We start from the raw sequence: 12,802 nt of genomic DNA on the forward strand, positions 1-12,802 counted from the left end.
CTTAACTTGTACTTGTCTTAAGACAACTCTTTTGATCCACTTTAGTGTATTTCCTGAATAAGAGATGACTGTACTGTATGTTACCCAGACGACACTTACTGGAAAAGTTCATACTGAACCCGTATTCTTAACACATGGGGCGCGTGTGTGATGAGAAACAGGGTGGGTTATGGGTAAAACATTCCTGTGAGTATAGTCTAAATATAGAAGCTGTTATGTGGGATTGCTGACCTCATAACAGCACATTCACAAATACTTTTGAACACTACGTGACTGAATAGGTATTTGCACAACAGGTTAGATTAAGCACAATAAACCATGATAATATAAAGATCCTGTTCATTATTATATGTATCTGTTGATCACAAACACTGTTATGAAGAGTGACCCCTAGTGGTTAATTCAGGATCCATAAACACACATACACCGACAAAATAAAATATAAACTTAAAATTAAAAATAAAATTAGTGCTGCCTAATGATTAGTCACAAATATTCATTTGCAGAATAAAAGTTTTTGTTATTTTACACAGTCAATCAACAAATATTATGTATATATAAATAAATAAATAAACAAATATATATATATATATATATATATATATATATATATATATATATATATATATATATATATATATATTTATATTTATATATATTTATATATATATATATTTATTTATATATATTTGTTTATTTATTTATTTATTTATTTATTTTTATTTATATATATATATATATATATATATATATATATATATATATATATATATATATATATATATATATATATTATATATATATATATATATATATATTATATATATATATATATATATATATATATATATATATATATATATATATATATATATATATTTTAATGTATTTATCTATTTATTTATTTATATTTAAATCTAATTTTATTATATATAATTATAAATACTTTATATTTAAAAACATTTTCTTAACATACATGTGTGTGTATTTATATATAAATAAAAAAAATTATACACAGTAAACACACATATATGATGTAAACAAAAATCTTTATTCTGCAAACGATTAGTCGCGATTAATCATTTTGCAGCCCTATTTTATAATTTATTAAAAAAAATATAACACACCATTAAAAATAATGTTTGTTAATTCTGACTTGATCTTTGTTACACACTAAATTCTGCTGGGTTATTTTTAACCCAATGAATGCTGGGTAAATATTAGACCACATCTTGGGTATAAATAAACCTATGCTGGGTTGTTGTTTACCCAACCATGAGTTGAAACAACCCATAGATTTATTTATTAACCCAACATGTGTTCTGTCCAATATTTGTCCAGAATTAGGTTAAAAATAAGCGCAATATTCCCTGTTTAAAAAAAATAATAGCTACAGTAACATTACATTTAATCATTGTTCACTAAAACAAGATCACCCGTTGAATACCTGAAATAGATGTTTTATTTGATTTTCAGCTGACAAATACCATTAGCCAATTTGTGTGAAAAAAAAATGATTTCTAGCTTTTGCTTTGCATAGTCAAATAAATGTGAAAGCTTTGGATTCATAGCCACAAACATTTCATAATGAAATACTGTATAAGCAATGATAAATAAATTTAATTCAGTAACTCAATAACAGGTTTTCATTAAAACCTGAGCCAAAGTTCAGTGCAGGAGTCCTAAAACTGCTTTGTGAAGTCACATTCAAAGTTCAATGCATGACATTCATAATTAAAACACAAAGTAAAAAGCGACATTATTTCCTTATTTCCCAATATAACCAGCAACAAAAATGAGAAAAGCACACCTAGCATCAATTAAATAGAAAAATACAATTTCCTTAACTATACACATTCATTATCACGCATAACAAAACACCTTATAACAGCATCAGAAGCGTCAGGTTACCTTGTCCCGTAAAAAGATTTCTGAACCCTTATGTGCAATAAGCAACAAAAGCAAAACTAACTTTACATTATGTGCAGTGCAGTTAAACATTCAACCTTCTTACATCATGCATAATCTTATAATATAAAAGCAAAAAAACAAAACACACATCTGTAGGGTTATAAAAAGAAATGTGAGACGTATTCCTGTACAAATAAAACAACATATCTGTCTCTATTGTAAAGACAATGCCTCTTTTAAAAGAATAAAATGACAAGAAATTATTCTTTAAATGAAGTCTCTTGTGCATTTCCTGTAGTGACAACAGATATACAGAGTCATTTACTAAATAACAATTCATAGTCATTACAAGTAAAGTGTGTTTTCAAGTAAGGTTTCAAACAGAAAAGCTATTCTTATTATTATTATTATTGCTCGTGTTCGTCTCCTTTACATCTTATGAAAAGTTAAAGCGTGATCAAGTCAATAACTCGACTAGTAACATATTATGCATAGTTACAAAATGCAAAGCATCACTTTTTAGAAATATGCTTATAATAATATTTTTAAGTTGCGCGATGTGTTTGTTTTTTAATCTGTGTTAGCGCTACATGCTTGTTAAACAGAATATCAGATCATTTATTGTATCGTATTGTTAAACAATAGTTTTAGGCGGTTTCTTAATTATTTGCAACATTTATGTTTGTGTTAAAATATTAGCACTAAAACGAAAAAGCTTTAAAAGTTTAAAACAATTGAATAGCTGATGCTACAGGATATTGAAGACAATGACCTCATAAGCATATTTTACTTATCATGGCTAAAAATGAGAGCAGCTGGTTTGTTTTTCAGTGCTAATAATGACCAATCATTATTGTGCAATATATTTGTTTTCTGGCTCTGTAACTGTGCTGAATTTTTTCTTTAACCTTTCAATATGATTGTCATTCTTGCACCATTTGTGGCATTGAAAGTCCACCTAAAAAAGTTTTGTCATTACTTGCGGTCATGTCACTACATGCAGACACGTCATTCTGAACCTCATCTTTAGAACAAGTAAATGACAAAACGTTTTTCTTTTTACATTTTGCATGTGCATAAATCAATTGAAATCCTCTTCGTCCTAAACGCGTACATGCATGTTGTCCCTCATTGCAGTAGAGGTTCATCGTCATCATCATCCTCTAATTCCAAGCGTGCAAATGGACGCGGAGAGGAAACGTCTCTGTTCTTCATCAGTCTGAACAGACAGGTAAAGGTGGTCAGGATGATCAAGACCCCGATCACAGCGCCCACTGCTAACGCCAGCTCATTGCATTGCTCATTGACTAACATACAGCGCACGTGTGCAAAGCTGCCGTTGTTGGGCTCAGGAAGGATGCCGACGAGGTGGCACATGAGAGGATACAAATCCACATTGTTAAAACTTGACATCTTGTAGCCCTTGCGAAAGGCAGGGCCTTGGGCGGCCAGGAAGGGGTGCATGCTGGGAAGGGTGTTATCATAACCATGATCGCCCACTGCAAAAACAAGAGACAAATAAGTTACTGCTTATGAGCAAATGTTGAGCAAAAGTTACAATATTTTAACACCAATGTCTCTTTAAAAAAGTCGTACCACTCAGCGGCCATGTTTGCAATTAAAGGAGTAGTCCACTCTAAAGATGGGGTCCATTGACTTTTCATAGTAGGAAAAAATACAATAAAGATGGGGCCCATTGACTTACTAAAGTGCACTACTCCTTTAAACCTTGGCAAACGCTGCACAAGACTTTGTATAAGATACGCAGAGAATCGTAAGTCTTTATCGACCAATCATTGGTTTTTTTAACTGAAAGGTGGGACTTCCATTGCCAAAGCGGTCACATTGAGCAATGTACTTTCACCCATTCATAGTAATAGCAGTGTTCAATTTGTTATATCCAACCTGATCTCACAGAAATTCGTACATATTTGCATGAATTCATACCAAGTGAATTGTACAAAAACGTACAATTATTCTAAAAAAAAAACCACAATTATAAGTAAGAATTCATACCATTTAGCCACCTCGAAAAATAAATATGTACAAAATGCCATGAGATTGTGTTATTACATTATTACTATCTTTGGCAAAACTCAACATAACGACAAAGGTGAGAAACTAAGATCAAAGTTGTTTCAGGAAACACTTACATCGTGGAAGTCTGCCATTTTTGACAATCGTCCAGCCTTCATCCGCAATCAAAATGATTGGCTGCGTCCTTTCATTGTTTTTATAATGTAGTCTATCAGGAAGATCGTTCTTTAAATAAACCTTCATGTGATCATGACAGCTGGACAGATTTTTATATACAGTCAAGTTATCTGTGTGAAAAATCCAGAATAGACACAATCAGGCTCAGATGAAAACATTTCAAACTCAAAATAATGCAGATAAAGACAATAAAATCAACATCAACCATCAGGAAAAAACCAAGATTGCTTAATCTTTAAATCAGGGATTTCCAAACTGAGTTAATGAAAAACAATGAAATACAATTAAATCATAAATTTTTAAATACATAATTTTAAAATAGAAATCTAAATAAAAAGATAATATAAAATAAATTATTATTAAAATAAATATTACTTAAAAAACATTTGTTTAATCTGCATTGTGTCATGTGACCATTATACAACACTACAATATGTCAGAAAACTGAGAACTCGTGCAAAATGGACAAGTTTTATGTACCAATAAAAGAAAATACCAATATTAGGTTATAAAAACAATACATATGCAAAATACTTCTGATAAAAACTTTAAAACTAATAAAAAATAGTGCCGTCAAACAATATATCACGATTAATCGCATACAAAATAAAAGTGCCATCAAACGATATATCACGATTAATCGCATACAAAATAAAAGTTTGGGTTTGCATAATACAGTATGTGTGTGTCTTATGTGTATTTGTTATGTATATATAAAAACACATACATGTATAAGTTTAAGAAAAATGTTTTTATATATCCATTTTTTTGTTTAAATAAAATATATCAAAATATTAATTTATATATATACACATGTAAATGTTTCTTAAATACATACATGAATGTGTGGGTATTTATATATGCATAATAATAACACACAGGACATACACATATATTATGCAAACATAAACTTTTGTGCTATTAAATTACTGAAATATTACCTTCAAATTTTAGGGGGTACTTCAAGTAAATAATTTAGTTCAAGGGGGTTCGGCTGACAAAAAGTTTGAAACCCTAAGCTCTAAATGACTCACAATGCAGATAATCTAAATGTAAAGCAAAGTTTCAGTTCACTGTGCCATGCATAGTTTTACAAATAAAATATTGGTAATAATGCATTGAATTTATATGACAAATAAGTACCTGTCAGTGGAATAATGGCACCTACAGGAGTGAGATCCACCACACGATAACTGTCCGGAGTGACACAATTATCCAGTTTAATAAGTCGATCTTCAGAACATTGAGTCATACCATGATCACTAGTGATGATAATGTTTATTTTCCCCCATAATCCAGTTTTGTTGAGATGGTCCATCAACACACCTACAAGATTATCCACCTCCCGCAGAACCCGGGTCATCTCCGTGCTGTCCTCTGGTCCGTACCGGTGGCCACTGCGATCCGGTTCCTCCCAGTACAGAGAGGCAAACTTCACAGATTTGTTCTCCGTCATCCACCCCGTCAAGTTTCCCAGCCTATCTCTGAAGCTCACGTTTGGGTCGTAGTCAAATTTGTATTCTAATGTGTGATTTTGAATCTTTACGTTTGTTCCAGGCCACATAGCAGATGCCGCTCTGTACCCAGATTCCTCCACGGACACCCAGATCGGTTTGGCTTCATTCCACCAGAAAGGATCAGAGCTGTTTTGAAGAGAGAAATTCATGTTCGACACCGGGTCGTACATCATGCTAGCAAGAATCCCGTGACTCTCTGCGTACAGACCCGTGACCAGGCTGTAATGATTGGGAAAGGTTTTGGTGATGAAAACATTGGTCAGTTCCTTTACGAGCGCACCGTAAGAGAAGAACTTCTCAAGATTAGGTAATGTGTATTTTTTAAGGTAGTCCGCTCGAAAGCCATCAAATGACACCAGAAGGAGCGGGGGCTTATCGCCGCCAGATCCCGTTCCATTTTCAGTCGGCGCAGAAGAGGTTAATCCACACCAGATTAAAAGAACGCACAGATAACCGCTGATCTGCATCCTCCTGTGCAACCAGGGGTTAATTCTTTCACTGAAAATATAAAAAACTATTAATGTTAGACACTGAATAACACTGAAAGGCCTTTCATGAGATGGTATGAACTGTTTTAACCCAGCAAACCAACTTGTCATTAGTTCTAACCCATAACTTCCTTATAAACAGTACTAACCAGTCTTAAACACTACTTAAAGGGGAAATATCATGAAAATCTGCCTTTTCCATGTTTAAGTGCTAGAATTGGGTCTCCAGTGCTTCTATCGACTTAGAAAATGTGAAAAAGATCAACCAAGTAAATAAGTTTTGGTAGATCATTCTCTGCAAGTGGGTAAAAAACATTTTTCATGATTTTCACAAAAGTTTAATGCCTTCCAGAAAATGTTTTTTAAATATATAAACAAACAATATATCAAATGAAAGAACAGACCCTCTGCTTTCAAACAAAAAAAAACTTTTCCATCCTACCTTCATTAGTTCTCTTTTTATCACCTCTCAAATATGGAAAGGTTTCTTCAAAAAGAGAGCGATCTTTAAAACATACACGGAGTTCTTTCTCTTTCATGTGAGGCGCTACTTCCGGGTTGTATAGGTTGTGGAAGTGCACCACCTGGTGGATAATAGCGGTATTGCTGAAAGACGGAAATTCTCGTCATAGCCAGGAAAGCGATTTCTCTTAATTGACGAGTCAATGGCAGCGAAAGAGTTAATTTTTGCTCCCCTTGTGATGTCAGAAGGGGATAATACCGCCCCTTAATCTGCACTAACCAACCACAGCACTGCCATTTAGTGCAGAGATCAGCTCATTTGCATTTTAAAGGACACACCCACAAAGTGGCAATTTTAACATGCTATAATAAATTATCTAGATGATATTTTGAGCTAAAACTTCACATACGTGCTCTGGGGACACCAAAGATTTATTTTACATCTTAACAAAGTCTAGTGAAATGTCCCCTTTAACTTGTGACTACTGTAATTGTCTATGAATTTCTGTAAAAACTGTATAACAAATAACGCAGCTACCAGTAACTCACATACATTCATATACATATAAACATATTTATGTTAATAGCACATCATTACATACAGTACGATTATAGAAATGTATGTATGTATGTATGTATGTGTGTGTATATGTATATATATATATATTTATTTTTTTCCTTATGTATTTGTGTAGATTCCTGTCATTAAACAGTAAAGTCTGAACACATGACAACAATGAACATTTGTTCATCAGGCTGTCTAGACAATGTTAGAAAATGTTGTCTAATGAAAGTTAAAGGCTATATACACGTAAGACTATATACTTAACCTGTATACTCCCTAATGCTCTGACTTAATAAAAAACAGCATTAGTTATCATTTATTATTAACAATATTATTAATACTAAGCAAAACTTTGATGTTTGCTAATACAAGGAAGTGATACAGGAAGCTTTAGAAAAACACATCGTAGTTGTAACCGTTGTAACCCCAATATTCACGTATAACAGGTGCACACACAGTACAGTATCTAACGTCACTAAAGGTCATCTTATACATATCATCAATACAATGTAATAGTAAATAAAACTGATTATTCATATACTGATGTCATACTTTGTTATATATACTAGCTCTTCGATTATTCACAACAAATGACAGTGTTTGAACAACAATGATAAAACTCTGAATGTCGCAGTGATCAGTCAGTCACAATAATGACTGTGTGTTATTAGCTCATCGATGAAGGAGGTTTTGCGCAAATTCACACATTTGAAACACAAACAGAATAGACAAACATTAACCTACCTTTTCGGTTAGAGACGTTGGACAATGTTGTAAAACTTTTAACTGTACTAACATTAAACCAACGCAAATAAAACTCTACGATTAATAAAGTCTGACTGATTTGTTCCTCTGATGCAGTTTCTCCCGCTTCCTCAAACACACTGGACGCATTACGTCATGGCGTGACTGACGGGGCGCATAGCCAATGGAATTGCGCGGAACAGAACGAGGGACCTCCCACTGCAGGTGCTCCACCACAAATGCGTTTCATTTTTCTTTTAAAATCTGCCATTTTTGTGAGGGCATAACCGCAGAACATATAATAGTGTCAAAGAAGCGACATTCAAATACTAAAAAATCAAAGAATGGTAATATTTAATACGAATTTAGTACAGGTTTTTGTTGCGACAAACAATTCACATACGCTACGATAATACGTTGTTATTAATATTATATATATAAAAAAAACAGAACCACAACTCAAGACAAGACAGCTAGAAAGAAGCAATAATAAAAAAAATGGATAAGGATGTTTAAAAGACATTTATTTGTTTTTAAAAAATACCACAAAGTATAGGTTTGCAGTTCAGTAATTTACATTTGTGAACATAACATCTACACAGAAAAATAATACAATTCATGATTATGCACGCACGGACTTGTACGGAGTCTGCTTAAAATAGCACAATTTGGGTTAAAAATTGACATCATTCTAGACCTGTATTGTAGGTCCATAATAACTGCACGACTACAGTACATGGAGAGGAGTTTATTTCCCTCTGACAAAAGGAGCATTAGTGACAATATCTGAAATCTGAATGTTTTTCTTTAGTTATTGTTTGACAGGGTCAACGAAGCGCGACGCGTCTTTCAGTGCGGAAGGAAGCCGTGACATCATCAGCCCGTCAACCAATCAACAGCTCTGTGTACGCGACACAGACGCGCAGTCACTGATGATCGAATGTTTGAATGCCAGTGACTGAATGCGGTTCGCTTCAGGTAGGTTATAATTCATACATTTATCTACATACAGTAATGATACATCTACATCATGTTGTCTGTATGTACGCAGTTTGCTTGTCTTAGCTTCTGGGCTACTTTTAAAACATGACGTCACAGATGCATTTTAATGTTATTTGTTTGCTAAGCTTTGAGAGAGTTAAAGATTTTTTATTTAAGCTGTTAATAAACCAATACCTTTATATAACATAAAACATAATACTTCATTACTTACGTGTCACCTGAGCTATGTTTAAATAAGCATAACTTTCTCTTACTTTCTGTTTCTGAATGTCACCCTGCACAAAATATCATTATACAGAATGCAGTGGTATCCATGCATACCATTTCAATTGTGACAAATCAGATAATCTATTTAACTAGCTAACCAACTAACACATTGTTTACATAAAACGTCTATTTTTATTTTCAAAACTGTGGTATGCATTGCATATACAATACTGAAATATTCATAGTAGCATGAAATAATGTCTAATGTTTACTATTTGATATACTAATTAAAATAGTATGCAGTACACAGTGTAGGGTATGCAGTTTAAAGTAAATACCTAGAATGAAGTTGTTATTATAGCTGTAAACACTTGTCAATATAATCATTGTTATCACACATGTAACCTGCAGCGTATCATGAGTCTCATATTCTCATCTGTCATTATTCAGCATTTTAATGCATGATCATCTTCATAATCTAAACTTCATATTTGTATTATGCAAACTGCATTTTTGTTTCAATATTAAATTGACAGTCAAAGATTATATTTCCTATTTTTAATATTAAATATTATATTAGTGTCTCATAGGTTGCTGCAGTGCATGTAAAAGATTTTTTGGGTCAAAATTGAGCTAAACATGTTTTGGGTTCCCATGGGTTAAACTCCCCCATACATGTAAATGTTGCTGTTTTGGTATCATGACAGAAGCTCTGCGTGTGCCTATAACAGGCATGCCAAAAATATGAATGTGTGTCAAACTTTCTTTATTTTGAGGGTCAGTGTAACTGAGGCATTGCTGAGAATCAGGAGCCGTGGGGAAATCATTACATGTGTATGGACATTGTTGTTTTTTTCACAGTAGATTCTCTGTTTCGCCAGCCAACATTTTCTCCCTAAAACTAAGTTGGATTTTTCCACAAAACTCACACGCTCTCAATGTAAGTTTCTCATTTAAAGTCAATATTGATTTTCAACAGGACTTGCAAGAAGTCATTCTGCGTATTTGATTTAACAGTGATCAGTTGGGAGTGTTAATTACTGGTCTATACTGGTTAATAACTGGAATGACAGAGAGACTCGGGGGGCTCCCAGTTTAGCAGGCAGCTGCTGTGTCCTGGTTCCATTACTCAACCACAGTCCAGACTTCACTTCTTGATGGAGTTCTTTTAAAATATGAAAACAAGTTCGGTCCCTATCCTGTTTCAGTGTCTCTCACATTGACAGTACCAGTGGTACATCCTCTAATGTTTTTATATTCAAATATTTTCTCTGATGGTTGCTTTGCAAAGACAATTGAAGGTGGATATTTTAAGGTTGTTTCCTGAAGACAGGTGTAAACACAGTGCTATCAAAACATTCCTCTGCTTACCCGAACATCCTGACTAAACCCGACCAGCCTGTCATAGCAGCATTTGCTCAACCAATCACGTGTGTTTAGGGCGGGGCTTATTTATAAACCCTGCACACCTAAGATTCTGAAAGTACTGAAGTCCTATTCTCATAGTTTTTGCATAAGAGCAAATGGGAATGTATTGTTTGTGTGAAAGCGTTATATAAATTATAAATGATTTGATAATTGTTAAGATTATTGACTGTGATAATTGCTGGATTTGCATGCATAATGAGTCACTTGTGCATAAAGCATTTGCAATATAGGTGTTGTTTACCAGACAGTGCACAATGGATTAAACGGTACCTTGTAATGCACTGTAAGTCACTTTGGATAAAAGCATCTGTCAAATGCATAAATAAATAAAAAGTCAACTATGAGAGTTTATGAAAGAATACTAACTAGTAAAAGGTGTTAAAACACTATGTTCACAGTATATAAACTGTCTCTGTTACGGGTGTGTAAGTCACATTAAGAAGAGTTGTACGTTTGTATGCAAGAAGACAGTTTAACAAATAAAGCTCAATAAATTAAAGACATTTTCATGATGTGATATTATTCGCATTTCTGTTGCAGATGCTGAAATATTAAACCATTCTCAGAATTTGAGTCTGGCTGCTGGTTTGTATTGGACAACCACAAGAAAATCGGACTCTTTAAATCCCCTTTTTGCCAGCAACCTACATGGAGCCATTGACAATGTCATTTACAGCTAACACCTTAAAAAACCCAGAATGCATTGCAGCATCTAAGGACGATCACCTTTCCAGTCTGAAAGCTTTGACTGAGAAGCTCAAACTTGAGACCAACATGTCCTCTCATCTGGACTGGAGATTTCAGCTGGAGGCGATGCTGAGAGATGCTGAGACGACGGCCAATCAATCACAGGAACATAGAAGCTCAGATCCAATAAGGAGGTCAAAGTCGTCTCTGAGCACTGGTGTGTCCAATGAAGTAAAGCATCCTGGAGGGAATATGATGGGATTTAAAAGTATGGATCAAGCATTGGAGTGGCTCAGGGAAGAGCTGGTGAGTTGACTTGTTCTTAGTTAGTCATTTCATTTGGCACCATTAGTGGCTCAGAAAGTTAGCCGTTAGTTTACCTTCTCTGCTTTCTGTGTCGCAGGCAGAGATGCGTTTGCAGGACCAGCAGCTGGCACGTCAGCTAATGCGCCTGCGCAGTGACATTAACAATCTGAGAATCGTGCAGACGTGCGACCAACATCGCAAGATGCTGAACGATGCCACGTTTGACCTGGAGGAGCAAGATGATATGTCAGGTTTATGTGAAGTCCCCATGTCTCCTGGATTAGGCCTCTCCTCACCACTAAAAGTCATTGGGGTCACCAAGATGAACATTAATTCTAGACGTTTCTCTCTGTGTTAGAAGTGTACGGGGAAGTGCACTTGTGTGTGTAATGTATCTGTGTTTAAGATCGGTCATTTAATACTGCGAGTAAATGATTTAGAATGTTTTATATAGATTAAATATATTAGTACAGATTAAATCTATTTTTTTCTGGATATTTCAATAAAGATGAAATAAAGATCACAAACCATTTTATTGTATAATGATGCATCACATCTCATGATACGTTTCACATGAGAGAAACATGATATTTAACAAAAAATAAATAAATAAAGCTGGGACTTATATTGATTATATCCAAATAATTGAATGGTGAAAAGTGTCTTTATATGTCATGTGGTCGGAGGGCTTGGTGACATTATCTGTATAGAAGCCTACACTGCAAAAAAATGACTTTCTTTCTTAGTATTTTTGTCTTGTTTTCAGTAAAAATATCTAAAAATTCTTAAATTAAGATGCATTTTCTTGGTAAGAAAAAATGAACCAAGAAAATAAGGCTAGTTTTTGGACAAAGAATATAGACTTTAGGTAAATTGGTGCTTAAAAGAAGCAAAGGAGTTGCCAATGGAATAGGAAACATTTTCTTGAAATAAGTTTACTTTTTTCATAAACACCTAATTCAAGAATTTTTTCTTGTTCCATTTGCTGATTTTTTTGCTTGTTTTGTGCACAAATTTGCTTGAATTTTATGTTCTAGGTCAATTTGCTCATTAAGAAAATGCATCTTAATTTGAGAATTTTTGTATGTTTTTGCTGAAAACAAGACCAAAGTACTAGGCAAGACAGACATTTTTTGCCGTGTAAAGATGTTTCACGGGTGGAAAAAGTGATATATTTTTTAAAGATTTAAAAGACAAAAACTTTTTCTATAGAATGAATATTTATTACAGGAAGATCAGGGGAAATTATTAAATTGTCTTGATGTGGCTTT

General features: G+C 33.7%; 2 protein-coding genes across 3 annotated transcripts; one reads left to right on the forward strand and one right to left on the reverse strand.

Moving 5' to 3' along the window:
- Positions 1-1,444: 1,444 nt before the first annotated feature.
- enpp4 (ectonucleotide pyrophosphatase/phosphodiesterase 4) lies at positions 1,445-8,062 on the reverse strand. The gene is made up of 4 exons (XM_055172277.2): positions 7,902-8,062; positions 5,269-6,140; positions 4,065-4,235; positions 1,445-3,410 (listed from the first exon to the last, which is right to left on the reverse strand). The coding sequence occupies exons 2-4, from the start codon at positions 6,107-6,109 to the stop codon at positions 3,040-3,042; spliced, it is 1,383 nt and encodes a 460-aa protein (XP_055028252.2). The 5' UTR covers positions 6,110-6,140; positions 7,902-8,062; the 3' UTR covers positions 1,445-3,039.
- Positions 8,063-8,697: 635 nt separating this feature from the next.
- Positions 8,698-12,155, forward strand: fam167aa (family with sequence similarity 167 member Aa). 2 transcript variants are annotated; one of them, XM_055172280.2, is made up of 3 exons: positions 8,698-8,879; positions 11,079-11,531; positions 11,629-12,155. In XM_055172280.2, exons 2-3 carry the CDS (start codon positions 11,187-11,189, stop codon positions 11,887-11,889), a joined length of 606 nt encoding a protein of 201 aa, XP_055028255.2. In that variant the 5' UTR covers positions 8,698-8,879; positions 11,079-11,186; the 3' UTR covers positions 11,890-12,155. The 2 variants fall into 2 exon arrangements, with proteins under 2 accessions (XP_055028255.2, XP_055028256.2); XM_055172281.2 differs by lacking the exon at positions 8,698-8,879 and adding an exon at positions 9,972-10,050.
- The last annotated feature ends 647 nt before the right edge of the window (positions 12,156-12,802 follow it).

The sequence above is a fragment of the Misgurnus anguillicaudatus genome, chromosome 7 (assembly GCF_027580225.2).
Source record: "Misgurnus anguillicaudatus chromosome 7, ASM2758022v2, whole genome shotgun sequence".
Lineage (NCBI taxonomy): Eukaryota > Metazoa > Chordata > Actinopteri > Cypriniformes > Cobitidae > Misgurnus > Misgurnus anguillicaudatus.